The sequence below is a fragment of the Triticum urartu genome, chromosome 7 (genome assembly GCF_003073215.2).
Source record: "Triticum urartu cultivar G1812 chromosome 7, Tu2.1, whole genome shotgun sequence".
Classification (NCBI taxonomy): domain Eukaryota; kingdom Viridiplantae; phylum Streptophyta; class Magnoliopsida; order Poales; family Poaceae; genus Triticum; species Triticum urartu.
The window spans coordinates 7,859,561-7,887,388 of record NC_053028.1 but is presented as its reverse complement, the minus strand read 5'-3'; the positions used below and the strand labels follow the sequence as shown (position 1 = coordinate 7,887,388).

Here is a 27,828-nt window from a genome sequence, read left to right as displayed (position 1 = left end):
TAGATGTTTAGGTTTGGCTGCGATGTCTGTTTGGTATTAGGCCCAGACTATCTGCGCCCCTTCATCAATTGGATAGGTGTAGCGACAGATGTTGCTTAGACGGCGGCTTTAGTCTGCTTTGTAAGGTTTTATGATAATAATTAATAGAGTGGCCATATGCATCGCCCAGATACAGAGGCCGGGGGTTATCCTCCTTTTCTAAAAAAATGTGCTTAATATCTTAGTTAGAAGGAAGTAGTTATATTCTGTCGCAATTTCTGCTACCACAATACAAGTAAGTATCTGTTCGACATCTGAGAGATCACATCGTCCCTTCACATACGTGCAATTAAATAGCAAATTCCAACCGGGCAACCCCCTTTCCATTAATCACTTAACGGAAATATTATAGTATCCAATCTATTTTGAGATAAGTATATTTTTCGTCTTCGAACTCTAGCGATAGTATAGGAATCGTTCCTAAACTCCAAAACCAGTAAAACCCAGTCCCTCAACTATTTAAACCGGATACTTTTCGTCTCTCGCTACACTTTAAGTGGTTTTGGTACGACGTGGACCCGGTTTTGACTAAAACTGTACATGTGGCTGATTTTGACCGCCATGTCACTTAAGTGACCCTGGATCTCTCTCTCTCACCCGTCCATTCTCTCGATCCCCATCTCACCCACGAAACCTAAACCTAGCAGCGGCGGCGACTCGCTAATGGGCTGCGGCGGCGGCGGTTGCGGCGGCCGGCGGTGAGGTGGAAATATGGCGGCGGGGCGGCGGGGCCTGTGAAGCGCGTCAGTGGCTGGCTGGCTGGGCACGGGAGCGACAGCAGCGACGACTCGCTCATGGGCTGCGGCGGCGGCGGTTGCGGCGGCCGGCGGTGAGGTGGAACTACGGCGGCGGGGCGGCGGGACCTGTGAAGCGCGTCAGTGGCTGGCTGGCTGGGCACTGGAGCGACGGCAGCGGCGATTCAGGCGGCGGCGGCCTTGACCCACGACAAGGAGCTCGATTGCCGGAGGTAATTTGTGCCTGCACTCATTGCAATCTTATATTCAGGAGCGAGGGTAGGCCTCACGTTGTGCTTGTCTGCTGTATGAACATAGGACAGTCAAATGGATCCTGGAGATGTGCTATTCATCAGATTTCATTTTGAAGGCCAGTTTTTGAATGATGGGAAAACACTTGAATATAGTGGGGGGAAAGAGGCCATGTCATTGGTTTATCGCAAGAACTTCTGTTTTTTTGATCTGGTTCAGAGTTTTGGTATGCACTGCCAAACAAAGGATGACAAGATGTTTCATTGGTTATATCCTGGAAAAGAGATGGTTTGTGGTCTGAAAATGGTTGCTTTAGACACCGATTGCAAGCAGATTAGAGATTGTGTTGCTGTTGGAAGTATAGCTGAAATATATGTGGAGTTATATCCAAATTCTGAAAACGACGAACATGACAGGGAACCAGGCAGAGACGTTGAGCTTCTGATGGGTCCGATTGCTAGTAGTGAATCAGAGGGAGCTGCAGATCATTTTGTCGCATTGGCTACTTGTCCACCTACGGACAATGATTGTGTTTTAATGAGTAACTCAAAAGAGCCTGAAGAGGAAAATTCAGATGCTGCGCATGAAAATTCAGAAGAAGATGAAGACGAGGATAGCAGCGAGAGTGATTACTGCCCTGATGATGACATCATTTCCGATGAAGATGAAGAGGCTGTCGAGATCAACAAGAAATATAAGGAGTATAAGGCAAAGATGAAGGCTGGACAGCTCACCTTGATAATGCTATGCTGGATGGTGGGCCTGCAATAGGGTCCTCAAATAAGGTGGGGGGGGGGGGGGAAATGATGGAAATGGTACTGCATATGAAGATAGCTCTGATTTGTATGATTCTTTCAATGAGATTGGCAGTGATGGTGAAGTAAAGACATTCAAGTCTAGATATAGAAGGTTCAAGGACAAAGGGGATGTACCAGAATTTACTCTTGGTATGAAGTTTGATGGCAAGGAAGAATTTAGGCAAGCAATTATCAGATATGGTCTACATCACAAGTGGCTGGATGCAAGGAAAGGTCAATATAGCAGAATATTTGACTATCAGTTGGAGTTGTTAAGGAGTAACCCAGGTAGCACAGTAGTGGTTAAATTGGAACCAAATCAAGTGAAGCCTATCTTCCAAAGGATATATATCTGCTTAGAGGCATGCAAAAAAGGGGTTCATGGATGGCTGTAGGAAGGTTATTGGACTTGACGGCTGCTTTTTCAAGGGAGCAACCAATGGAGAGCTTTTATGTGCCGTAGGGAGGGATGCCAACAACCAGATGTACCCTTTGGCATGGGCAGTTGTTGAAAAAGAGAACAATGATAGTTGGGATTGGTTTTGTTCTTTACTTTTCAGAGATGTGAATGTGCTAGATGGTGAAGGTTGGGTGATTATATCAGATCAACGAAAGGTAATTATTGTAGCTAGATGTTCTAACTTGCCTTCTTTTGCACTCTATTCCATGTCATAACTTGTCTATCACCATTACAGGGTATCATCACCGCAGTTTCAAACTGGGCACCGAGGGCTGAACATAGGAATTGTGCCAGGCATATTTATGCCAACTGGAGGATGAAGTTCAAGAACAAGGAATGGCAGAAGCCATTCTGGGCTTGTGCAAAGGCTGCAAGTGTAAGTTTTTTCAACTATTGCAGAGCCAAGCTTGCTCAACTTACTGTCCTTGGATCTAGAGCAATGTTAAAAACTGATCCAAAGCATTGGTGTAGAGCATGGTTCAAATTAGGTAGCAATTGTGACTCTGTCGACAATAATATGTGCGAAAGTTTTAACAAGTGGATAGTAGAAGCTAGGTTTCTCCCAATTCTTTTCATGCTAGAGACAATTAGGAGAATGGTGATGGTTAGAATACAAGAGAACAGAGACAAGTGTGAGAAATGGGATGATCCTATATGTCCCAATATAAACAAGAAATTAAGCAAGGCCATCGATGTATCTGGTATATGTCATGCAGTTAGCAATGGAAATAACTGTTTTGAGGTGCAACATGGATCTCAAAGGTTTACAGTTGATCTCAATCAAATGACCTGTAGCTGTAGGTATTGGCAGTTATCTGGTATAGTTTGTGCTCATGCCGTCTCTGCAATCCATCAACACACCAATCAGTTACATGGTTATGTGGCTAGTTGCTACTCAGTGGAAGCATTCAAGAAAACCTATGCATATTGCCTGCAACCAGTTGAAGGACCCCAAGGTTGGCCGGAATCAGACAAGCCTAAACCACTAGCTCCTGGATATGTTAAGATGCCAGGAAGGCCTCGGAAAGAGAGAAAAAGAGAGGGTACTGAAAAACCAAAAGCTACCAAAGTTTCGAGGGTTGGAACTTTGATTAGATGCAGGAAATGCAAGTGCACTGGTCACAATAAAACTACATGTCCAGGAAATGCCGCTTCGAGTTCAAATGGACCAGCTACTATTGGACAAAATGCAGCTTCAGGAAATGCAACTTCAGGAAATGCCGCTAGATCATTTACCAAGTCCAGAAGCAATGCAAAAGCCTCCAAGATGTCTACTTCCAAGGTACAATAGACTAAATTCTTGTAAATGAATTTCTTGCTCTTGTAAATGTATTTCTTGCTGATGTGAAATATTTCTTCCCTTGTCAGGCAAATGTGAAAACATCCCAACAAAGCACCAGCCGAAAAAGAGCAGATACAACTGATGAGAACCTTGGTCCTGTGCAAAAGAGGGCAAATAAATCCCTAGGACTGCCTAAGCACAAGATGAAGGCTTCCTCCAATATTGCTGTAAAAAATGTGACAGCAAACGTGCAGTCTAGCTCATCATTTACAGTCAATGTTACATCTGGTGCTGCAACTTCTCAAGTTGGAGGAAATAAAAGAGCAAAATAAGTCCCAGCAAAACTACTAGACTAGTACTGATGTTGCCTTGTGGTTATGTCAGAATTCATGTTTGTGGTTGCTTGTAAGACTAATCAGTACTATCTCCTATTTGCTTTGTTAGACTTTGAGAAATTCCCTTGTGGTTTGCTTGTAAGACTAATCTGTACTATGCTTGTGGTTATGTCAGACTATGTTTGTCATGCAATTTGTTCTGTACTCTGTCCAAACTGGACAAACATGCAACCTGTTATGTACTCTGTCCCAACTGGACAACCATGCGATAGAACAAGTTTTCATAAACAAGAAATATAATCTGTTTTGTACTCTGTCCAAACTGGACAAACTCTGCCCAGGAGAATGGATGGGTGAGAGAGAGAGATCCAGGGTCACTTAAGTGACATGGCGGTCAAAATCAGCCACATGTAAAGTTTTAGTCAAAACCAGTCCACGTCATACCAAAACCACTTAAAGTGTAGCCGAGGGACGAAAAGTATCCGGTTTAAATAGTTAAGGGACTGGGTTTTACCGGTTTTGGAGTTTAGGGACGATTTCTATACTATCGTCAGAGTTCGAGGACGAAAAATATACTTATCCCATTTATTTTTGAGTTACGAACACCAAGGTGTGTTGGGACACTATCAGGAAACAGCTATAGATGCTCGACGAAACATCTACTGCGGGGCAAAAACCGGAAAATTAGCCACTTGATGATTGACGGTCACACTTGGCCGCATCAACTACCTCCGTTCGGAATTAGTTGTCACTGTTGCTTTATAATATAAAACGGAAGGAAACCCTTTATCGTCAATTAGTTGTCACTGAAATGGGTGTAGCTAATTCCAAACGAAGGGTATTTGTTAACCCGGTGCTGTGCTTTGTATGAGAAAATAGGACAGACATTTGTTCCACCATTTGCAGCTCATCCTAATAGAGCAAATAAACCTTAGGAAGGTACAGTTTGGAATTTCTTCTTTTCGGTTCAGCTTGTTTGGTCTTCAGTATCTTAGCTTCTCCGTTTGTGATTTGTGCCATAGCTAAACATGATCATTGTTGAATCACTAGAATATGAATGCCCCATGGCAATGCATGGCAAATTACCTAGTATAGAAACATACACGGAATTTGCGTCCAACGCAGCTCACTGTTTAACCCGACACAGACGCGCGTCCAAATCTGTTCTATACCCGTGAACTTCAAATCATAGCGTACACTCACATGGTAATGGTACTACTCAGCTTCTACAACAAATTGATTGTTTTTCGGTAAAGGCATGCATGGTGTTTATTCCTAAGATAAGCCACCGGTGAATTCATTCCCGGACAACCTGATGGAAGCAACACGATGCTGTCAACGAGATACAACGATGGAAGCAACACGATGCTGTCAAATGGAATCGCACCGGACAACCTGTTGTCGCTAAGGTCAAGACTACTGAGCTTCTGCGACAAATTGACTGATTTTGGTATCGGTCCCAGTTAGTTGGTTGCCGGATATCCACAACTTTGTAAGGTTGGGAAACTTGCTCATGTCGGCCGGCAGCTCGCCAGAGAGCAGGTTGTTCTCCGCCTTGAACACGTTCAATCCGGTTGCTGAAGTTGGCAAGGAGCCCGAGAACTTGTTGTTGCCCATCTCAATCCACGAGATGTTCTCACATATATTGGCCGGTAAATACCCGGTGAAACCGTTGTTCTGTATACTGACATTGGTCAACTTCGGAAATGACCATATCTTTGCTGGGAAGTCGCCCGAGAAGCTGTTGTTGGACAGCATGATGTTGTTCAGCAGGATGCAGTCGCTCAGGCACTTCGGGAGCTGGCCCGAGAAGTTGTTGTTGAAGACGACAAGGCCGTAGTGGGCCTGACAGGTTGTTGTTGCAGATCTCGAGGTTTCCGAGCGGCGAGTTCTTTCCAAGCTCGGTCGGCAGCTCGCCAGAGAGCTTGTTTTCAAATAGCCTGATGTCCCTGAGATTTGGAAACATCGCTATGCTTGCTGGAATGCTTCCCGTGAGCTGATTGGCGTACATGAACAGTATGCTCAGGTTCTTGAGGTTACCAATGTCTTCCGGTATTTCTCCAGTGAGTTGGTTCGACGAAACATCAAGTTCTATCAAGTTCACCGCCGTGATTTTGCGCGGCAGTGTGCCGGTGAGTCCATTGTTGAACAGGTACAAGTTCTCGAGTCTGGGGTGCTGCCAGACCCACGCCGGGATCTCACCGGTGAGATTGTTATCCGTTATGGCGATCAGTTGCAGGTTCACTAGGCTCGAGTAGGCCTTGGGGATCTCGCCGGTCATGTTCATCTCAGACATCCAGAGGTAGATCAGGTTGGTCAGCTTGGCGAACTGCGGCGGCGCAGGCGCTGGCGCGAACGGGTTCGAGGCAAGCGTCAGCTGCTCGAGCCCGGCGAGCTTGCTTATCTCGGCAGCTGGGTAGGCCCCGGTGAACTGGTTGTTGTCAAGAAGCAGCGACCTCAGCCCTGGCAGCCCGGCCACCGCTGCCGGCACGGCGCCGCGGAACTGATTTGTCGACAGGTTGAGGTGCTCCATCGCCGGTGACAGGCGGCTGATGTCATCAGCGAGGACCCCGTGGAAGGCGTTGTTGGAGAGGTCGAGGAATCGGAGCTGGGAGCAGGCATAGAGCTGGGCGTCCGGGAACCCGCCGGTGAGGTTGTTGTACGAGAGGTCGAGGCGAGACTCCGGTACCTTGCCGGTAATGTTGAGCTTCGGCAAGGATATCCCCGTCACAGCCCCGGAGCGTCCGCCACGGCAGACCACGCCGATCCAGTTGCAGTGATCGGGGTTGGTGACGGGGTCCCAAGAGACAAGCTGCCAAGGGTTTCTCCACTGGTTCTTGATAGCTAGGAGGGTGGTTTGGTCGCCGGAGGTGGGCTGCGAGCTTGATTTGCAAACCAGTAGGAGTAGGAGGATGCCGATGAGTAGACGGTCGAAGGGACGGGTACTCGTCGACATTATTTTTGTCAGAAATTTCTTAATAGAGAAGCTACTGAGCTTTGGTGAGGTGGGGAGTGACGAGTCGAGCACTCATATAAAAAAGGGCCGGAGCTCGCCTAGTCAAGTCGTTGGTCATGAGTCGTCGTTCGACATAGCAATTTCGCTAACAGTAGGGAGCGTGTCCGCAGATAGAATGCACACATCCGGCCTTTGTTTAGATATAGAATGCACACAGCGAACACACACGTAAAAATAGTCTGGCAACTAGCAAAGTCCGTAACCACCATCATCTGGTTGACCGGATCTAGATCAGCACAACCAAGCCATCTAGGTCTAAAACAAGGCAGCCAGGCCGGGTCGACCATGGACGACGCCGAAGTTGCAGCCACCAGGCATCAGATCTAACATCTGTCTCAGACCGTTGCCATGGATGAAAGATCAAGAAGAGGACCACAACGCCTCCAGTGCCCCACCACAGCCCTCTGCCTACCGTCCACGGTCCTCCCTGACACTGCCCGAACCTGGCACCCTACAAGTCGGAGGTCGCCGTGGGTGAGCGGCCTGCCGCCACCAGCGGCCACACGGGCTTCACGTGGTGACGTTGACCAGTGGCCCGAAAGTTGTGTAATTTCTTTAACTGTTTTCTCCCTTGGAGTTGTGCAATTTTGGTCCAGGAAACTGAAGCTCTTTATCTCTCCCTAATAATAAAGCACGGAGTGAGAGGATTCACCGTCGCGATATTTTTACACAAAGGCCCCTGTGATTTTTGATATTCAACCCGCGGTCTAAATCGAACCGGTGCGAAGGCGAAAATAACGCAGCCACGCTCTGCCTCGTAGCGCTCCGCCACGGCCCACCCAGCTCCTGCCATGCCCCGCGCTGTCGGCCGCCTCCTGCCTCCCACCTCCTGCCCCGCCCCGCCTCACTACGCGCCGTCGGCCACCCACCCTCCCCACTGGCGCCGACCCCGACGACCCACGCGCTCCTGAGACCCGGCGCCCCCATTCATCTACCTCCACACCGCGTCGCGCCGCCGCTCCACAAAACTCCCGCCGAACCACACCTCCTATCCCCTGGCTATCCCTCCGTTCCTAAATATTTGTCTTTTTATAGATTTCAACAAATGACTACATACGAAGCAAAATGAGTGAATCTATACTCTAAAATATGTCTATATACATCCGTATGTTGTAGCCATTTGAAATGTCTAGAAAGACAAATATTTGGGAACGGAGGGAGTAAATAGCTGCTCTGACAAACTCATATTTCTTCCCGCAAAAAAAGAAGACAAACTCATATTTCTCGGCATTTTCTGAGTAGCACCTACATCCTTCATGGTCATTTTGAGACATGGCATGTATATATATATAAGACAAATGCTCTAACCATTTGCTCACTGAAAAGACTGAAATCACATGAGACGTCCATGGCGTTACACTCCAGAATGAGAAAAACATGTACAACTAATTAACAGTATTAGTGACAAGATCAGGTCATAATCCATACTACTCCAAGTAAATCACTATAATTGTAATTCCAAAAGCTTTACTATTGATAAAATCATATGAAACAGCAAGCTCAGATGGCAAATGAGTCTATGGCTCCACGCTAACTACAAACATGTACTTATGTAACAGTATTCAATATGAATCCTTGTTCATGCCAAAAGTAAAAAATAGAAGAGGCTCAACAATACCGGAATACATTTAGGAAAGGTCCTCTTGCCTTAAGAGTGACAGTAAGCATAGGTGACGGAACATGATTCAATGACTTGCAAAACTATGTTGATGAACAATTTACATAATCGATGCTTGTCTTGAGTAAATTATCCTCCTGTTGTTGTACGCCTGCTTCTCACCCACCAGGATGGTGATGCGTACACTTGAGCTCGCCATCGCAACCACCTCCGCTAGCGAGGGCATCAAGCACTTTTCATTGCTAGGTCATTTCCATAGCTGCAAGCTGGTAAATTGTAAATATTCTCCAACTCAAGGGATGCACCTCTGTACATTATCTACCTTGAATAATGATTAATTTCACATAAGAGTCTCCCTATTCACCATTTGCTCTTTCAGAAGGAGAGATAATCTTATGAGTAAATAAACATGTACGACAAATTAGATGTGAACAGATTCCATGTTATTCGAACTTACTAAACATTATGAACGATATAGAAATTTCATCCAAGCACCAAACTTCTTGTCCCCTTTCACAAAAATTCACGAGCGGCGCTACCGCTGTGTACGCCTGCTTCTTATCCACCAAGATGGTGATGCGTACACTCAGGCACACCGCCGCAACCACCTCTGCTGGCGTGGGCATCAAACCCTTTTCACTGCTAGGTCAAAGGCATAGCTGCAAGTGGGTGAATTGTAAATAGTCTCCAACTCAAAAGGATGCACCTCCATACACTCTGTACATTATCTACCTTGAATAATGATTAATTTCACCATTTGCTCTTTCAGAAGGAGGGATAATCTTATGAGTAAATAAACATGTACGACAAATTAGATGTGAACAGATTCCATATTATTTGAACTTACTAAACATTATGAACGATATAGAAATGTCATTCAAGCACATAATTTCTTGTCCCCTTTCACAAAAATTCACAAGCGGCGCTACCGCTGTGTACGCCTATTTCTTATCCACCAAGATGGTGATGCGTACACTCAGGCACACCGCCGCAACTACCTCTGCTGGCGTGGGCATCAAACACTTTTAACTGCTAGGTCAAGGGCATAGATGCAAGTGGGTGAATTGTAAATAGTCTCCAACTCAAAAGGATGCACCTCCATACACTCTGTACATTATCTACCTTGAATAATGATTAATTTCACATAATAGTCTCCCTATTCACCATTTGCTCTTTCAGAAGGAGGGATAATCTTATGAGTAAATAAACATGCTACGACAAATTAGATGTGAACAGATTCCATATTATTCGAAGTTACTAAACATTATGAACGATATAGAAATGTCATCCAAGCACCAAATTTCTTGTCCCCTTTCACAAAAATTCACGAGCGGCGCTACCGCTGTGTACGCCTGCTTCTCATCCACCAAGATGGTGATGCATACACAGGCACACGGCCGCAACCACCTCTGCTAGCGTGGGCATCAAACCCTTTTCACTGCTAGGTCAAGGGCATAGCTGCAAGTGGGTGAATTGTAAATAGTCTCCAACTCAAAAGGATGCACCTCCATACATTCTCTACCCTGAATAATGCTTTATTTCAGAAAAAGATTCTCCCTTTTCACCATTAGCTTATTAGGAAGGAGAGATGATCTTATGAGTAAAGCAACATGCTAAGACAAATTAGATGTGATCGGGGTCGATATTATTCAAACTTACTCCCTCTGTAAACTAATATAAGAGCATTTAGATCACTATTTTAATGTTCTAAACGCTCTTATATTAGTTTATGGAGGGACTACTAAACATTATGAAGTATATAGAAATGCCATCCAAGATCAAACACATTTAATTGCACAATCAAACTAAAACTTTGTGGATGGGGAATCTGGCATGCATGGTCAGTATGGAAACAACAACAAATAGGTGAAGATGGCACACAATAACTTCGCCTGAGTGCTCATGGTGTGCATTATGTGATCCAGAACAATTTAGCAGAAAAATAAAGGTGGACCAATGTTCCGGAAGTACCTTATGTAGTTATGTATCTAAACTGAAATATGATACATGTTGTGAGGTCGATCGGACCTGCAGGAGCAACAAAGGCGGATGAAGGAGTCAACGACCTCGATGGACACCAGCTCTGAGGACAATCAACCAGCTGGCGACGGCTGCCACGAACAGCCAAACAATCCTTCATGTCTACACAATTATAGCATTACCACGGAGCACTGATAATCACGAGCTACTCATGTAGAAAATGCACGGCCAGTATGGATGACTGCTTAATATGGTAACAGGTCAATATGAAACAATTTGAATCAAAATGAAACAATTTACTGATTTATAGGAAATTATCCGGACAAAATATTGGTATAAAAGAATTGCACATAACTTTTAAGAAACAAAGTTCTAGGGACTGGTAGTCCCCTGTAAAGCTATTGTAAGTACATAATCATTTACTGAACCATAATACTAAACGGGAGATGTTGGATATTAAGATAATACCTTCTAATCCAGAACAAGCCACTAACCACTGAAATCATCTATTACAGTACCACACCTATGACCATATTTATTGAAATTTCCTCCGACAGCCAAAGGAATTCTGTCATGGCAACACTAATCACTGGAATCATCTATTACAGTACCACCTATTACCATATTTATTGAAATTTCCTACGACAGCCAAAGGAGTTCTGTCACGGCAGATGTTGCCCTTATGGCCCCAATGCAACTAAAGCAGCCACGGTTTCATCAAGTCAAGATTCTAAACACAACTCAGTCACAAATCGCATGGAGCACAAACACGACCTACTCTATTTCTCCGATTTTCATCGACTCACCAATCCCATGGACTAAACAAACTACAGATAGTGATTTCCACACAAAATTCACAGGCAGTTGTAAACCATTTACCTCTTCGTCCATACCGATGTGTTCTTCCTTGGCCTCACCTCATCCCCACTCGGTGTCCATCGGAGGAGGCTCTGCCCATGATGGTGGGGATGCTAGGCTGCTAGGTAGGTAGAGGGTGCAAGGCGGAGCCTGCCAGCTAAGTCCCTTTACATGTCATCCCTACCAACCTCCGTCTTGCCTGTGAAATTGAGGAGGGCAGAGGACAAGATCCAGATACAACGACAGTGGCCGCGTCCGCTTTTCCTGAGGATCTGGATCCAGTGGCACGGGATCAGCCAGCACCGCCGCTGCACTCCTCCTCCCTCCCTCCCTCTGTCCCTCTCTCTGCGGGCGAAGGGCCCCCAACACAGCCAGTGCGCTCCTGCTCCTCCTCCCTCCCTTCCTCTCTCTCTCTCTCTCTCGGGAGAAAGGGCCCCAGCACCGCTGCTGCTCTCCTCCTTCTCCTCCTCCAACTCCCCTCTCTCTCTAGCTCTCTCTGCGGGCTGATCGCGACGTGTCGTGTGTCGGGACGGCCGGCGACTGGAGAGATATGGGATCGGGGGCGAGGGGTCGGGAGAGAGAGATCGGGAGTTAGGGAGGGAGACGTGATCGAGGGCGTGGGGGTGGGGAGAGTGGGAGGTGGGACGGGTGTGCGGCTGTGACGATTTTTTTCTGTTCCAAGCGGGGACGGGAGCACGTGGGGTGGGAAGGATGTATCGATAGCTTTACGAGGAGGTTGAACCATCACGACGTTCGATTCTGCTTTAATAGTAGAGATTGGAAAATGATAGCATGGTCTTTATATGGTTGTTTTTTGAATTAGCAACACTGTACGGTCAACCTCGGCAGTGCACAAACTAATGATTACTGCTCAAGCATGTAGATGATACATTTTTGGCAACTGGATCAATAACCACGTCATTACTATGCAAAAAGGATGTAGATCCATAGACTAATACTCCTACAGTGGTTTGGTTTCTTATGCATTTATTACCCCTCCGCACATATAACTTGTGCCTCTTACTACTTAAGATTATTGCCTGGTATGGTGTCCAATAAATTCAGAGATTGCCTCTGCAGTGGTCTGTAGTTACATTACATTTTCTTTTTGAAGAATGTACAATGCTAGAATTAGTCTGCGCATTAGAATTATAATCGTTAGTGATGAATTACCTCATAAGTTGTTAGATTATTATCTAAGAATCGTACATCAACTAGACGCGAGACGGTCAAAATCTTCATGCACTCAACAGTTATTGTACTGAGTTTTTTTTTAGCAATACTTATTGTAATAAGTGTTTTTAGGCGGTTGTAATAAGTGGTCAATATATAGTTTTGTTACCCATTGCAACGCACGGGCCTTTTTGCTAGTGAAGATAAAAGCTTGCCAGACTCACCTTTTACATCTGCGTTCTTATGTGGGTTCGATACCCAAGGTCACCTTGGGGGAAAAAGTTAAGGACTATCTACATCCAAAACCGGATCGAAGGTAATCAGCAGCCAATGATTGGTATGACAGTACCTGCACACAATCCCTACTACTTGTTTTCACATCGATTATAAGGCCTTAACACTGCCTAATGATCCGGCTGTTAGAATAAATCCGAGGTATACCGTTGATCATATAAGGACCAAGCAACCACACAAGCACAACACCGAGATTTGTTAACGAGGTTCACTGATATGGCTACATCCCGGGGCCTGACTATGGGCGCTCCTCCTCATGACACCGCTACAATACCGCACCCGGTCGCCCTGGTCACCGGCACAGGCCGTCGGCTTCCCCTGCGTTCCGGTGCTATTATGTTGGCATAGGTTACAACGTGTATCTAGCCCCGCTATATATGAGAGACCTAGGATACAAGTGTCCTACTAGGAAACAACTCCATATCCTATCTAAACACAATACAACTACAAGTCCAACTGTAACCTACCTCGTACACTATATTCGACACAACTCCAGCAAACTCCACCTTGGCGAATATACTCCACCACACTGGATTTGTCCATGCGTCAAACTTTCATGTACATTGGACTTGAACTTATCCCATGAGTATCGCTGCTACTCCAAAGACTCCATGCGACTCCACCTGCAACTTGTAGTCCCTTCTTTTCTTGACCACAGTCAACACTCGAGCAAAATTAAGTTCCTTGTTACTCAATTTGTGCTCCCAACTTCCAGAGTATCCGTCCAACGCCATCACACACTGATCACTGACCTGCGTGAAAGTGAACAACTCACATATTGAGTGTCACACATAAGAGTTATCTGAACTCAACATCATCGCTCCTTTCTTGACCGCCTGTCTGAAATTTGAAAGAATTTCACCATTGCTTGTAGTCATCCCGAGTCAAATTCGTAGTTGTCTCACCACATGTATGACCACCAGAGCCCTGGCACGTCTCCATGTCCCGTGCATACCGCACGCCTCGCTGCTATTACCGCGTCGAGCCTCCGTTGTCCCGGTCGAGTCTCAAGGGTCGCGAACCCACACCACTCAACCCCCACTGCACAGTACCACCGTTCATCACTGACCGATGACGAGTTTCACGCTTCCATCAGACCACTGGGCTCTAGTCCGAACTGCATGTCACTCGTTTTTTCCAGCCTGCTGAATAGGCTTCGACCCCGTCGACTTACGTCGTAGCCCCACAATCCAGCTCCACCTTCAACATGACTCCATGGTAGATGATCAGTCCACCCCTGCGCCTCATCGACTTCAAGCTCCCTGTATACATCACCTTGAATCAATCCCGCACCATAGTCTTGTCAAAGCCGCACAAGCCCTCGGGCCTGCGCCACGTGTTTCTACGCCCAGAAGTCGGTCACCATCAGCATCACGCTCATATGTCGCTATCGCCGATCCCACCACCCTCTTCTGTACCAACCGACTCACGTCAATCCGTCATACTATCTAGTCCGACCCAGCCGAACTTATCCGACTGCAGACACATTCCAGGCTCCTCAAGCCATCACCGTGACCATCGCCATCCAAACACAAATGTGTACCAACAAAGAAAAACCAAAAGCGAAGTCCACATAGCCTTCCCGTGTGAATATACCAAATCAGATCAACAAAGCTAACTAGCTCAAACACCTGACTCATCACATGTCTGTAGCTGGCCTCTCCTTTTTCTTTTCTTTTTCCATGACAGCATCACGATCTGACTAAGCCCTTGTGCCGTATCTTTTTTTTTTTTGCCAAACAAATCACTAGTGCATGCAACGCTCAGTCCCAGCACAATGCCAACTCTCCTGGAATTCAGCTTCGCGCACGTGGCTGACCAGCGCCTAGTTCTCTAAAGCACACACGCATGCTTTCCTTGGGCCTTGCACAACCAACTGCTGCTCGTGCTTGAGTATTACATTGCATGAGTAAGTTAAGTGGGAAGTGGTACTTCTCAATTCTACAATGAAATTTAGTAAAGGAATATTTCCCTTGGAGTGATATTCTAATATATGCTAGTACACCCCGCATTTAATTTACCGTCATGCCATTAGTAAGAAACCCTGCCAGGTAGCATTTCATTTTAGCTGCTTCTAAAAAAATGTCATGATATTATTTTCTATATTGTTAGTCATATTTAGATAGCCAAATTTACTCTTAATACATTGATGGTTAAGATCAAATTCCCCTCTTCGCCAGGTAAGTGGCTTAAAAATGTACTTTTAAAATCTAGGTCTCACGTGAGCTTGGGAGCCAAATCGCCTCACTCGCATGTCAAGGTATGTTAAAAAATCTATAGAATAAAAATAATATGATATAAGAAAAAAATAAGGAAATATTTGCCACAATTATTGTTGCCAACAATGTACTAAGGTAGAAAAAAAACTGACCAAATCCTAGTGAAAAGACATTTGCACATCTTCCGAGGAACATCATGGACAATACAAACCAACAAACAATATAATACCACTCAAGTTCTCATAACTTGGGAACCAACCAGTGGTTGGATTGTTAGAGGGAGAGTGGTATCCACAGCCCACCAGGGTTCAAGTCCTAGTGCTCGCATTATCCTAAATTTATTTCAGGATTTTCGGCGATGCGCTTTCAGTGGGAGGAGACGTTCCTGTCGATGACGAGGCGTCTATGGTGACTTCGTGAATCTCAAGATGATATGGCGGCTCAGTCTCTCAAAGGTACTCATAGGGGTAGGGTGTGCGTGTGTGCGTTCATAGAAATGAGTGTATGCGTCTGTACCGTGTTAAAAAAAATCTCATAACTTCGGGCACCAGTATATCTTCTAACGGAACCGGGCAACAACATCACCCGCAGATGAAAAGAAGATATCAAACATCGGGATCAAAACATAAATGTTCCTTGGAAACATTAAGTAATTTGTGCGTAAATTGAAACGAGTATACGTGAATCTACAATCAAATTAGGAGCCTGATAAGTGTCACATGTGTCGCACGAACACAAGGCAATTCCTACGTTTTTTATGACAAGTTTAGTGACATGAGAATGATAACTTTAATTGTCAAGCATGACAACTTTTTCTATGGCAGATTTCAGTTTTTTGGGGTTTACTTTTTCTTTTCGGATGACAATTTTACTTGTAAAAAACATCAGGGTGAGATTGTTCCGTGCGACATGTGTGGAATTTATCATTTGGGTTAAATTAACTTACAGTCTATTGAACTTAAAGACAAGGCACGCATTCTATCTCTCTCTGTGTGTGTGTGTATTTTACAAAAACTAAAGACTAAAACATTCCAATGAAAATAAACTGGTTTAACCAATTAATTCAGGAAAAAATACACACGGTTAGAATATATACTAGTCATCAACCCATGCCACTGCACGGGCTACTAAGAAGTACATAGATTACATGAGGATTTGTGTAGCAATTTTCCTGTATGAATTCTTTTTTCTATTAGATTATAAGAAAAGTAGAGAACCATGTTCGGACACGGAGTATCTGTGCGCGGGCTCAAATGAGCTCGCTATCCAGGGCGTCGATTGTAGCATTGTGATCTGTGCCATTTCTTTATTCTGGTGGGCTGGGAGTGCTAATAAATGTGGACTGTGCCGAAATACGTATGCGGCAGGCGTCGGTGGTGGGCCTTATTTTGACGGCCGCGTGCACGTCCGTTTGGCGGTGACGATTTGGGCCGTGGATCAGAGATTGATTTCCGTCTGCTCCGTAGCACAGAAAGTGAGCTTTCCGGTGCAATGGGCCCATGACGCAATTAAGTGCGTGGTCTGGTTCGTTCGGCTGGACACAGTTGACCTAGGTTTCAGAGTTCCGACGGTGAGCGGCGGCAGCGGCGCCGACGGCGACCAGAATGGAGTTCCTCATTCAGCCTATCCACGGGTATGTATTCCATTGACCTTGCATCAGAGTTTATCCTATGGATTTGAGAGTTCAATGGATGGATTATGACCGGATTTGCTCTTCACTGGCACAGATCCACTTTTCTTGAGGAGGTGGGGAGAGTTCGGTTCCGGCACCGGTGCGGGCGGAGGCATCGGCTGCCAGTATAGTCGTTCAGCCACAGGTTCCGTTGGAGGAAATAGCAGCAAAGCAGTTGGGGGCAGAGGATCAGCCGCTTGACACAGGGGAGGCACAAATGATGATGGTGAGTGAAGCAGGGGCGGAGAGGAGAGACACATCTCCACCAAGCTCTGAGCTTTCAGCCGGCAAGATGAACCCACGAGCTCCAGGCTGCAATAAGAGTTTCGTGCAGCTGTGTCTCAGCAACTGCAACTAGATGTTTTTTCAGTTATTACCAAGAATGGTAGAATATCTTGTACCAAATGAATTTGAATGGGTGTTAGAACGGAATGTATACGAGTAGTAGGAGGCTCGGCTGAAAGGATAGCAGTGTGGATAGCATAGCTGATCTTTGCCCTGTTTATTTGATTGGCACTTAGCGGTTTAGCTTTAATGAAGGGAATCCAGGGAATTTGTAAACATTGAAACAAATGCAGCTGTGGTATCTTATAATTTTGCGCTCGTAACTAGTATTTTTCTTTCTAGGCAGAAGGTGAGGGTGAAAACGACGGGACTGAAAAATTAGATTGCTTGGACACAGAAAGGTTTAAGTGACGTAATTACGATGGCAGTGTTGGATGGATGTACTGAAAAATTGCTTGTGAGGAAACATCACTGTACAGTGAAAAGTAAGTGGACATGTTTCTGGGTAGGATGAAATTGGAAGGAACTGATGTCATAGTTGAATGAACCCTGTCTTCGATGGTAGTATGAATTAAATTTTAGAATTAGGTGAAGTTTGCCCAGTTCTTTTGGCTTTGATTGTGAGTTGAACTCGAGCAAGAAGGCGAACTGTTAGATGAAGATCTGTATGAAATTAGAGTTATTTCCCAAGTTGTTGCTCTGTTTTTTCTGCTGTGTAGGTTGAACTAGGTACTTGGTGACTGAATTGTATGTAAGTATGTCCTATCTAATTTGCAGGTTGCTGATCGGAGCAGTTGCACCTAGCCGCCTGCCTTGCCCAAACCGTGTCAGTGCATTTGAGAAGGCTGTTCGGAACTATGCTGAGAATCCAAGAGACCATGTGGTCACTCCCACTATTGGCACGGCATTTGACTCAGTTGGAGAGGGTTATGACTTCTTCAATTTATATTCATGGGAGAAAGGCTTTTGTATTCGACATGGCAAGAGCCGGCTAAATGTAGAGAGAACAATATGCATGCAGGAAATAATGTGCGGCTGCTCGGTTAGTATATCCTGGTTTCGACGTTAAGTTTTAGTACATAATGCTGCTAGTAAAGCATAAGCGCACTGAAATTATTAAATGGCTGTGTTATTTTTTTCAGGGGAAGGCTGGTGTTGAGAATACGAGATCCTGTCGTTGTGAATGTCCCGCCCTGATAAGGTTGCTGCGAGCAGAGGATAATGGGTGGTATATTGCGGAGCATAGGGATACTCATAACCACTCGTTGTCCCCGAACTTTGGCGAGACACTCCATTGGCCATCGAACAAGCATATAGATGCGTACACACGAGACCTTGTGAAGCAGTTGCGTCAGAAGTAGTGGTGTATGTGGTGGACAGTGACAGCCGTGGAGAGTCCGAATTTGAAGAATGGTCTGACGATGCTCATGAAAGGATGGTTGACATTGACAGGAGGCTGAGGGAGCAGGAAGATAAAGATGCAGAAGTGGCAAGGAAGTGTCAGGAAGATGCAGAAAAGGAAGCAAAAGAGCAACATGCAAAAGATGGAGAACTTGTAAGGAAATGTCAAGAGGAGATGGAGCAGAACGCGAGGGACCAAGTGGCAACTGATAATCATGTTGCACGTATGTACCAGAAGCTTTATGATCAGAACGATGAGTACTTTTGTAACACCTAATAAGTGAATGGTCCGTGAAAAGTACGTGAACATGCTTGCGGTGTCTCATTCACGTGTGTATTTCGTGCAGCTACTGACGAGCAGATCAAGAAGGTGTGTGCACGTGGTGTGGGTGATGATGCAGGGAGGACAAGGACAGGGGAACGGCGATCATCAGGTACTAAGGGTTGAAAACATATTTTTTGTGTTGGTGTTTACATAAGAATAAAGTAGTACTTGTGTATGTGTATGTGACAATTTTTTCATTGTGAAGATGTAGTGGTTCAGAAAAGCTTAGATGATTTTTTCTACTGTCGGAGTGGCATGTCCTTGGAAGGAGTCAGTACAGGTAATGATGTTTAAACAGATGTGTAAAACTTGTAGACACGAGATTATGTGTGACTGAGGGGGGGGGGGATTTTTTTTGGTTTCGCAGGGCGGCGGTCCGTCCGCCAGAAGAGACGAAAGACTAAGAAATCAAGCAGGGCAGGGCATAAGCAGCGAAAGAGAGTTAAGTTCTCAAATATTGTTCAAACAATTTGTCTGACTGAAAGCTCTGGAAGTGATGACAACATTTTTTATGATGGGAACGAGGCTAGTGGTGAGGACAATGGGGATCGTACTTCACACCGTAAGTTGACCGATTCCTTTCTGAATTTGTGTAGGTGATTTCTCCTTAAGAGTTCGGGATGGAAAATAACAGTTGGAAAATCTTCAGGAATTGCCAACGGGGGGAGGGATGCTGTGGCGGGGGCGCGTGAGAGCAGGTCTGCAAATGATGGCTTTAATGCTGCAGCTAATGAAGTAGATCCGAAAATTGCAGCGCAGAGGGATGCTGGTGAGTAGGCGTGCTTACTTGGCTGCATGCAATGAAGTGTTAAAACCATGGGTTTCGGATTCAGTTAGTTCATCCTTTGCTATGATTGATGTAGATGGCATACACGCATCTGAAGAAGAGGTGCCTGTCAGTACTGGCACACTATATCGGCATGACAACAACGATGGATACACTTTTGAGGGGAGAACTGGTGAGCTCTCATAGAAAAGATATGCGAAAATGTAATTCCTCTGCAGCGGATTTAATTATGAAGTTTTGAAGCCATACCGAATCATGGCAATCTGAAGTCGGGGGGAGCTCAACACAGGTGCAAGGGCGCTCTGAGAATTTGGTGCAAGGTAAAAAGAAAATTAAGGCAGCGCCTTGTGCATTCAAATTTCAATGTAGCAAACATAGTAGATATTTTGGAATTTGTTGTTAGTGTACTGAAGGGTAGCCTTGGTTGTATGTTGAAGTAGTGAGGCTAATGCGTTTGCATGTACTCCCTCCGTAAACTAATATAAGAGTGTTTAGATCTTCTAAACACTCTTATATTAGTTTACGGAGGGAGTACCAGGCACAGAGGGTCAAAGAACTGGAGCAGAGCATAGAGCACCAGGTGTGTGCTTTTTTGTTTCGAGCCAAACAAAATTGTTGCATGTTAGTGAGTCTGGAAAAAAATATTTTCATCCTGACAGATATTATTTTTCGGATTTTTCCGCACCAGTATCAAAGAGAATGACAAGAAATCTGAGGTTGCCTGTGGGGATAGTGAGGATCGACGTGAAGGCCGAGATGGGAATCTTCCACAGCAAGGCTGTCTGCGGCGGATGCATTATATGAGTAAAAAAAATCGGTGGGTGGAGGCTACCGTTTGTTCTGTAACGGCTGAGGCGTGGCTCAGTCCGGTGGGTGTACATCTGAGCCGCCTAATGGGGGTGACGGCCGTCCAGATAAATGCGGCACTTGGGTGGGCCCTATTCTGTGCGAAAGCATCTGCTACTACTCAGAATTAACTAACAGTATAACTGAGCGAGCAACGAGCAACCACAGTGACTTTCCTTCGTCAGCCGCTGGATCGTTTAAAGAGCGGTACAGATCTTTAGCGCAGTCGTCGCCGCATGCCAATCATCTATTGGGCCGCTGCTCCGAAGATTGGTTTAGGAGAGCTGTGGTTAACTGGGCTTATGTGGGCTGGTAACATTATTTCGCCCGTTAGGCGAAAGTGGGCGTGAGGTGACGGCGGCGGCTCCTGCGTGAGGAGCTTATCGACAACCCCGCCGTGTGCCAGTCCGATGATCCCTCTGCCAACAGCAACGGCGCTACGACAACCAACGTGCGTCACGCTATTTTTCTTTCACCACTATTTCAAAGCCTATCTCTTCCTAAAGCCTAAATGACGGAGCAATTGTGGATGTCGCCCACACAAAGACATCCGAAGGGGATGTGCAGACGACGCCGAATAGCTTGGCATCGGAGAAGCAAGGTGCAGGAAGGAGCGTGTGTGTAGAAGGGTGAGAAGGGTAACGCCTGCTTCTCTTGCAGTGCCCCGTCTCGCAGCTCGCCGACGACGCCAGCCGTCCATTGTTGTTCTCCGTCTCTCGTCACTCATCACCCCTGAGTCCCTGATAGACACCACGCACACGAAGAAGACTGCAATTTCTGTCCTGTTCTCTGTGACCCACCTCCTCATCAGCCTAACCATGCAGCCGATTAGTGGAACACTTTCTGAGTACGTTTTGTAGTGAAGCATGAAGGCGCACCACAACAGAGTTGAAAACTATTGGCACCAGATTTGAACCTTCCATTGTTTTTGTTAGAACTTGGGAAACAAAAACCTGGCAGGTCACTTTTGTTCTAAAGATAGCTCCCAAGTAAAGAAAGAACGTGTGTCTATCTTCCTGAAAGAAAACTGTACAGATCACTTAGAAATATTTTTGTGTCCATTTCATTATAATATTCTGGTTGCCGAGTAAGGCTCCGTATGACCGTATGATACTTCTCACATTATTGAAAGTTTTACTCACATTATTCAAAGCTTTATTTACTATCACAATGCTCTGGCAAGAGTTCAACTGTCAAATCTTCTCTTCTCTTTTTATGGTTATACATAGGTTTATTTTTTTTCAACCTCATATGTAAGACATGAACGAATATTGGACTTCCATAAAAATTATCCGTCCACATATCATATATTTCTAGCATTCGTCCATTAAGATGGATGAGTGTGGCATGACAATGTGAGCCCAGTTTTCCTTTCCACAGTACTTCACCGTAAACTGATTTAATTTCTCCTATTCGATAACTTTCCAATATATGAGTTAAGTTGTGCAAATTTGACATTCATGTTTGATCCCTTCATGTATTTCTGGATTTTTTTGTCAATACTACAAAAAATGAATGGGCGCGGCAACGCGCGCAATCATGGTCTAGTACATTGTAAAATACCTCTGTGTATCCGAATCTCAGCGCCAGGCATCGGACGAGATAACAGGAGCATCTGAGCTCGAGCTCAGAATAGCATTTTCGACCATGTTCTCAGTTTAATAGTTTGGTACGATTCCTTGTAGTGTATGTATGTGTGAAGTCCTACGCATCAATGTAAGTCGGACATACATAACCCAGATATGAGAATGGACTAATTAATCATGACCATGGAATTTGTTGGTTAAACAAAGAAAATATTTCTTAGATTAATGGGGGAGCTTTTATCACACATGCATCTCCGGATTGTGTCCGTGCAGCAACCTCATTAACCTTACATAAACCATATGTTAGAGTGATCCAACCTCCTTGTGTTTGAGCGTATGATGGATTGTAGGTGTAGAATTATGGTCCTTCATAGGGAACACTTAAAGATCTTCAAGATGATCCAAAGCTTTTCAATGAAAGTCATAGTTAACAATTAAGTCAATGAATGATTTTGTCATGGAAGATGCACTATTATTGCACGGAAAAACTGCAATCAAGTATTTCTGTTAGCTATATACGGAAATCCACTTGGAAAGTATTAGGGAACAAACGATTTTATTATTGCTGGTTGGTTTTTCGATTAACACCTCTGTGGTGGGCACATAGTTACATGCTGAACCAATCGATCTATCTGCAAGTTATATAGTTATTCGACATTTCTAAAGCCGCATAAATGAATCGATGTGGATGCCCTTTTTTCCTCTTTTTATAAAAACGAAAACGTTATTTTACATGTGCAGGTATACCTTCATTTGACGGCATAAATCACAATCTGTATATCTGGTGCAATGATCTAACTAATTTTCTTTTGATTATTTGGCCTATTGTTGTAGTGGAAGCTGAAACGATATGGGAAATAAAAATTTCTTAAAGCCTCACTAGTAGAAAACAGGGCTTTGGTCACAGGGCAATATTCACATTAGTCCCGGTTCAGTCACGAACCGGGACTAATGTGAGCATTGGTCCCGCTTCGTGCGGCTAAGGCATTAGTCCCGGTTCACCTGAGCCCTTTAGTCCCGGTTTAAGACACGAACTGAGACTAAAGGATGCGATGCCCTTTAGTCCTGGTTTGTGTCTCAAACCGTGACTAAAGATTAGACCTTTAGTCCCGGTTTGAGACACGAACCGGGACTAAAGGGTGTGATGCCCTTTAGTAAACCGGGACTAAACGTCCCGTTTTCAAACTCTACCTCCCCCCCCCCTCCCCCCGGCCGTGGATTGCCTTTTTTGTTTTGAAAAAATAAAAAAATGATAAAAACTTCAAAAAATAGAGGTAGTTATATTACTACACCTACTAGTTAGGAAAATTTTAGAACTTAAATTTGGACATGTTTTGCAAAAAGTGCAGGGAAAACGTAAACTTTTGCATACGATGTCGGAAAAAAAACCGTATTATATATCAAAATGTTCAGCATGAAAATTCGCATCCGATTTTGACCGTCTACGGTCTGTATGCAAATTTTTAGAATCCTCAAATTCTAAAAGGAAAAAAACTTATGCTCAAATTTCAGTTTTTTTTGTATTTTCGCTAAATCTGGTCAAACTATGGTCAAACTACTTATGTGTTACTAAATAATTATTTTAGTTTTTTTGAATTTTGGTCAAATCTGGTCAAACTATGGTCAAACAATGGTCAAACTACTTATTCAAGAAATATTAGTGTTACTAAATAATTATTTCAGTTTTTTTGAATTTTGGTCAAATCTGGTCAAACATTGGTCAAATTGTGGTCAAACTACTTATTCAAGAAATATTAGTGTTACTAAATAATTATTGTTTTTTAAACAATAGTTTCAAATTCAAACAGTGAAATGTGTGACTTCATGCTCAAGCTAAATTCCTGAGGGTTAATAGGATTGACATCTTACTATTGTCAGAAAAACAACAAGTGCAGACTTGGAAACGAGGGAGAATAGAACCCGGAAGTTAAGCGTGCTCAGGCTGGAGTAGTGAGAGGATGGATGACCGTCCGGGAAGTTAGATGATTTGGAATGATGAGGGGTGATTAGAGATTAGAGGTTAAATTGAGCAATGATGAGGGGTGATTAGAGATTAGAGGTTAAAAAAATTCAAAAAGAAATTCAAAAAAAAAATCTCAGAAAAAAATCATAAAATTTCCTTTAGTACCGGTTGGTGTTACCAACCGGGACTAAAGGTGGACCTCCAAGCAGCGGCCACGTGGAGGGCCTTTAGTCCCGGTTCCAGAACCGGGACTAAAGACCCGTATGAACCGGGACTAAAGGCCCTTTATCTACTAGTGCCTACACACAGTTACAACCTAAATTATATCGATATGATCCTTTAGTATAATTAGTTCTATGATGATAATATGGAGAAAACTGAATGCTCTTCAGAGGAAATCATTTCTTTTTTTTTTTGCGGGACAGAGGAAATCATTTCGTTCCTGTGATAAATCCTTGTGTCAAAATATATAGAGTAAACAATTCAATAGATTATTCCAAACTCCTCCAATCCTTTCAGTTTGGTTTTCTCAGTATAATTAACTGACCACGTCAATATAAACTGAGCAACAATAAATAGTAGTACACCCGCAAAAGAAAAATTACAATAAATAGTAGTGGATGTTAAAGATACATAAAGTAGTACGTTCACATGATAAGGTAAATTTAGATATAACAATAGTAGCTTGCTTTTACCATACTCATGGCCTATCATAGTAATGTTACTGCGATGGACATGGTCCTCTGTTAGCTGTTGCTATTGACACTAAAATGACTGAACGCACATGTTATTTAGCAGACTACATATGTATAAGAGTCAACTGGAAGTGGACAATATATAAAAGTATTCTTAAAGCGAATTAAAAAATTGATCCATACTGTATCTCTCCTATCATCCTTGAGAATACAAACCTGAGTTAGAGGAATCATGCTGAATACAAAATTTTTATGACATCCGCTGAGAACCGAAAACATCATATCACACACTTTTTTACTAACTAAACTGTATCTGCAATTAAAAAGGCCCAAAGTAACACGGCAGGATTAGTTAGATAGCTCGAAAAGTAAGAGTTCTAGAAGTCAAATAAGCCACGAAATATATTAATATTTTCAGTCAGAATTGGAGGGATCATGCAAACTCTATCCGTCGTGTTTCAGTCAAGCACAAGCAACTTGCTGAAGAAATGCAGACTCCAGGCAAGCGTATTGCCAAGTGGATACTCAGACTGAGAGGGTAAATGCAACAGCACGCCCTTGACCACTTAAAGAGGAGCAGCTCTGCCCAGCACTCCAGTAAGCACACCACACTCTGAATGACAAGAGAGTCTTCTTCAACCTCTGCAGGAGTAGCAAGGAAAGTCTCTGAAACCTCTGCGGATGTATTTGCTTGATGCCATGTTGAAAGCTATGCATGTATTCCAGGCTATGAACTTTTAGGTACTGACTAGGTTCAAACCTCTGAACATCCCTGTCACTGCAATGTGCATGCCTAAAACTAAAAGAATGGGTGTGCCGTGCTCAAAGTCTGAGTTTGCTTGGTGCGGTGAACTTCTGCAATACCATAGTCTAAAAGAAATAATGTTGAGTATTGCTGCATGGAATGACTTGGCTTGGAACCAAATAGCAGGTTGGTTTCTAGTCACCGTGCATATTGGTGGACGTGAACAAGATTTTGATTCATTCCTGGATGTTTGAAGGAAAAACAAATCACTTGTACGTGCAAAATGTTGCCATCTCAAGTTTAGCTCATGAGTATTTGAGTAGAGTTGAGAAAAAAAGTGTTGTTGGACCGCACAAATACTGAATGCAATCCTCTCAATGTAACACTCCCACGCACATGGTGAAAATATCCACCAGCAAGCACATATGCAAATCTAGAAACCATCACAAGTTCATTTGTAAAAACAGAAAGTGCCATCTCTACACAGACTGAATTTTATTATGAGCAAGGCGTCTAAAACTGAAAGAAATATGAGGGCGTGGCTACAGGTAAGTCGACTGATTTTTGAATTATTAGGATCAGTCGATCGTTTTGCGATGTCGGATGCAGATCCAACGGCATGCGCCCTTTCTTCTTCTTCCAGCTTATCTCTTTAGACAGCCGCACGGACCACCGACCGAACCGCCTGCCTCCACCACCACCCGCGGTCTGTGGCGCTCCCCGTGCAGCCTCGCCGCCCCGCCCTCTAGGGAATCCCACCGCCCCCGGCCATCCCTCTAGCCCCGGCGCCGACGGAGATTTTCCCTGTCGAACTTGCACCACCGCCGACTGCCAGCTTCTTCCTCTCCTCCGGCACTTTCTCCCTTCAATCCAAAATCGACCGACCCAATTGCAAAAGTAAGGCGACTGACATGTACCTATTGTTAAGAAATATACATAGCTATTTACTGCCAAAAATGTCAGAAAGAAACATAGCATCTAAAACAGAATGCTAGGTACTTCATTGATACTTCCTTCGGGGGCCAAAATTTTGCAGGTCTTACTGCATCTCTTTACTGCTAATGTTATACTCCCTCTGTCTCAAAATAAGTGTCTCAAATTTGTACTAACTTTAGTACAAAGTTGTACTAAGCTTGAGACACTTATTTTGGGACGGAGGGGGTACTATTTACTACAAATCAGAATGTTCAGGCATTTTCTTGCAGATACAAGGATGCTAGCTACTTCATGGGGGCTAACCAAATGTTTGCAGAATTCAGCTCCTCACCGGAACCTGCATCCATTCATCTTTCTGATAAGCTTCAGGACAGTCTTTCATGTTCCAAGAGATCAAAACACCACTACATATGCTCACCGAATCGGCGCTGCATCCTCCAGTTGAACAAACACTCGTTATTCTTCAGAGATTATGTCCAGGCTCCTCTAGCTTCTGCGCAAGGCCTCCCTCACAGGTGACTGTAATGATTCAGGTGACACATAAACAGACCCAGCATCTCCCATGATCTGCAATAAGCTCCATTATCGCTTTTGCACTTTCAAACTGACGATACCTGAAAAATAATGCATGGAAAGTTTAGGCATTGAATCTTGTAAAAGAGCATGCCCTTTAACATGCACTAGTGGACAGATTTTTAAAAAATAGAATGATTCAGCTGACATATAAACAGAATGCCCAAATGAAGTTTGCATAGCTCCAGCGGCTTTCTCGAGCAGCTATTAACCGACACATTGATGCATGCTTATTTCTACAGTAAGTACAATTCTTTTTAGAGGTTAGTATAGCAGAGAGTAACAAGAGGGCAGGAATTCCACAAACAGAGTACTCTGCTTGCTTTTCCAAAAACAGAGCACCTTGCTTGCTTTTCCAAAAGCCGAGTACGCGGTCAATGCGGGTATTGTAGCCTGGTGAAGTGTGGGTTTGGATGTTGGTGTTAGCCTCTTTCTCTCGGGAGTGCCGTCGAAGTGTCCTGAAGACCCTAACCATTTGGTAAAGGGAGATTTTAGAGACTTTACTTGTTCCTCCTGCTGAGGATGAAGAAGTCCCCATGTCATTCAGAGTGCGATGTGCTTTGGAATGCAGGGCGGAGCTGCTTCTCTTCCAGTGGACAAGGGCGTGCTGCTGTTACATTTACTTTCCCAGTTTGAGTTATCCAATCGTCAATGCGAGCACAGATATGTCTGTACTTGAATCTGCATTTTTTCAGCAAGTTCTTTATGATGTGCTTTCAGCCGATGCCGTTACGCGGCTTATGCCAACAATGGCCAGGTTTAATTATTTGCGGGCAGCGACTACCATGGGAGGCCGTCTAGTAGCAGCCGGCGTGAAACACAGACAGTCGCCAGAACTGGGACGGGTGAGTGGATGTTATTTTATGGGCGAACGTGAGGTGCATCACAAGGGTCGCAGGGTTACAGGTTTCGGAAATTCCCCCCCAAAAAAAATGAACACGTAGTTAATCCTCAAAA

The 27,828-nt window shown here is 44.3% G+C and overlaps 3 protein-coding genes across 12 annotated transcripts; 2 read left to right on the top strand and 1 right to left on the bottom strand.

Moving 5' to 3' along the window:
• The first annotated feature begins 632 nt into the window (after positions 1-632).
• Positions 633-4,092, top strand: LOC125521175. 3 transcript variants are annotated; one of them, XR_007289088.1, is made up of 5 exons: positions 633-1,006; positions 1,092-2,437; positions 2,518-2,658; positions 3,078-3,564; positions 3,651-4,092. XR_007289088.1 is itself a non-coding variant. In XM_048686221.1 (4 exons), exons 2-4 carry the CDS (start codon positions 2,204-2,206, stop codon positions 3,894-3,896), a joined length of 1,527 nt encoding a protein of 508 aa, XP_048542178.1. In that variant the 5' UTR covers positions 635-1,006; positions 1,097-2,203; the 3' UTR covers positions 3,897-4,092. The 3 variants fall into 3 exon arrangements, 2 of the variants coding, with proteins under 2 accessions (XP_048542178.1, XP_048542177.1); XM_048686221.1 differs by having other exon boundaries at positions 635-1,006; positions 1,097-2,437; positions 2,518-3,564; XM_048686220.1 differs by having other exon boundaries at positions 635-1,006; positions 2,518-3,564.
• A 1,193-nt stretch (positions 4,093-5,285) lies between these two features.
• On the bottom strand, positions 5,286-6,877 carry LOC125524836 (receptor-like protein 52). The gene has a single exon (XM_048689861.1). It carries the CDS (start codon positions 6,853-6,855, stop codon positions 5,536-5,538), a length of 1,320 nt encoding a protein of 439 aa, XP_048545818.1. The 5' UTR covers positions 6,856-6,877; the 3' UTR covers positions 5,286-5,535.
• Positions 6,878-16,499: 9,622 nt separating this feature from the next.
• On the top strand, positions 16,500-20,557 carry LOC125523269. Of its 8 annotated transcripts, XR_007290155.1 has the most exons (12): positions 16,505-16,690; positions 16,785-17,499; positions 17,792-18,056; positions 18,157-18,639; positions 18,763-18,849; positions 18,946-19,020; positions 19,108-19,302; positions 19,390-19,509; positions 19,604-19,699; positions 19,771-19,847; positions 20,014-20,107; positions 20,216-20,557. XR_007290155.1 is itself a non-coding variant. In XM_048688321.1 (11 exons), the coding sequence occupies exons 4-11, from the start codon at positions 18,450-18,452 to the stop codon at positions 20,228-20,230; spliced, it is 855 nt and encodes a 284-aa protein (XP_048544278.1). In that variant the 5' UTR covers positions 16,505-16,690; positions 16,785-17,499; positions 17,792-18,056; positions 18,157-18,449; the 3' UTR covers positions 20,231-20,557. The 8 variants fall into 8 exon arrangements, 7 of the variants coding, with proteins under 7 accessions (XP_048544277.1, XP_048544278.1, XP_048544279.1 ...); XM_048688321.1 differs by lacking the exon at positions 20,014-20,107; XM_048688322.1 differs by lacking the exon at positions 20,216-20,557 and having other exon boundaries at positions 20,014-20,204.
• Positions 20,558-27,828: the final 7,271 nt, after the last annotated feature.

Excerpts from the sequence above, each read along its gene's own strand:
- LOC125524836 (XM_048689861.1), bottom strand. The coding sequence starts at position 6,855 with ATGTCGACGAGTACCCGTCCCTTCGACCGTCTACTCATCGGCATCCTC.
- LOC125523269 (XM_048688319.1), top strand. The coding sequence starts at position 18,450 with ATGGTTGACATTGACAGGAGGCTGAGGGAGCAGGAAGATAAAGATGCA. Across the intron at positions 18,640-18,762 it reads AACTGATAATCATGTTGCAC|CTACTGACGAGCAGATCAAG; the intron begins GTATGTACCAGA and ends TATTTCGTGCAG. Across the intron at positions 19,021-19,107 it reads CTTGGAAGGAGTCAGTACAG|GGCGGCGGTCCGTCCGCCAG; the intron begins GTAATGATGTTT and ends TTGGTTTCGCAG.
- LOC125521175 (XM_048686221.1), top strand. The coding sequence starts at position 2,204 with ATGGATGGCTGTAGGAAGGTTATTGGACTTGACGGCTGCTTTTTCAAG. Across the intron at positions 2,438-2,517 it reads TTATATCAGATCAACGAAAG|GGTATCATCACCGCAGTTTC; the intron begins GTAATTATTGTA and ends TCACCATTACAG. Across the intron at positions 3,565-3,650 it reads CCAAGATGTCTACTTCCAAG|GCAAATGTGAAAACATCCCA; the intron begins GTACAATAGACT and ends TTCCCTTGTCAG.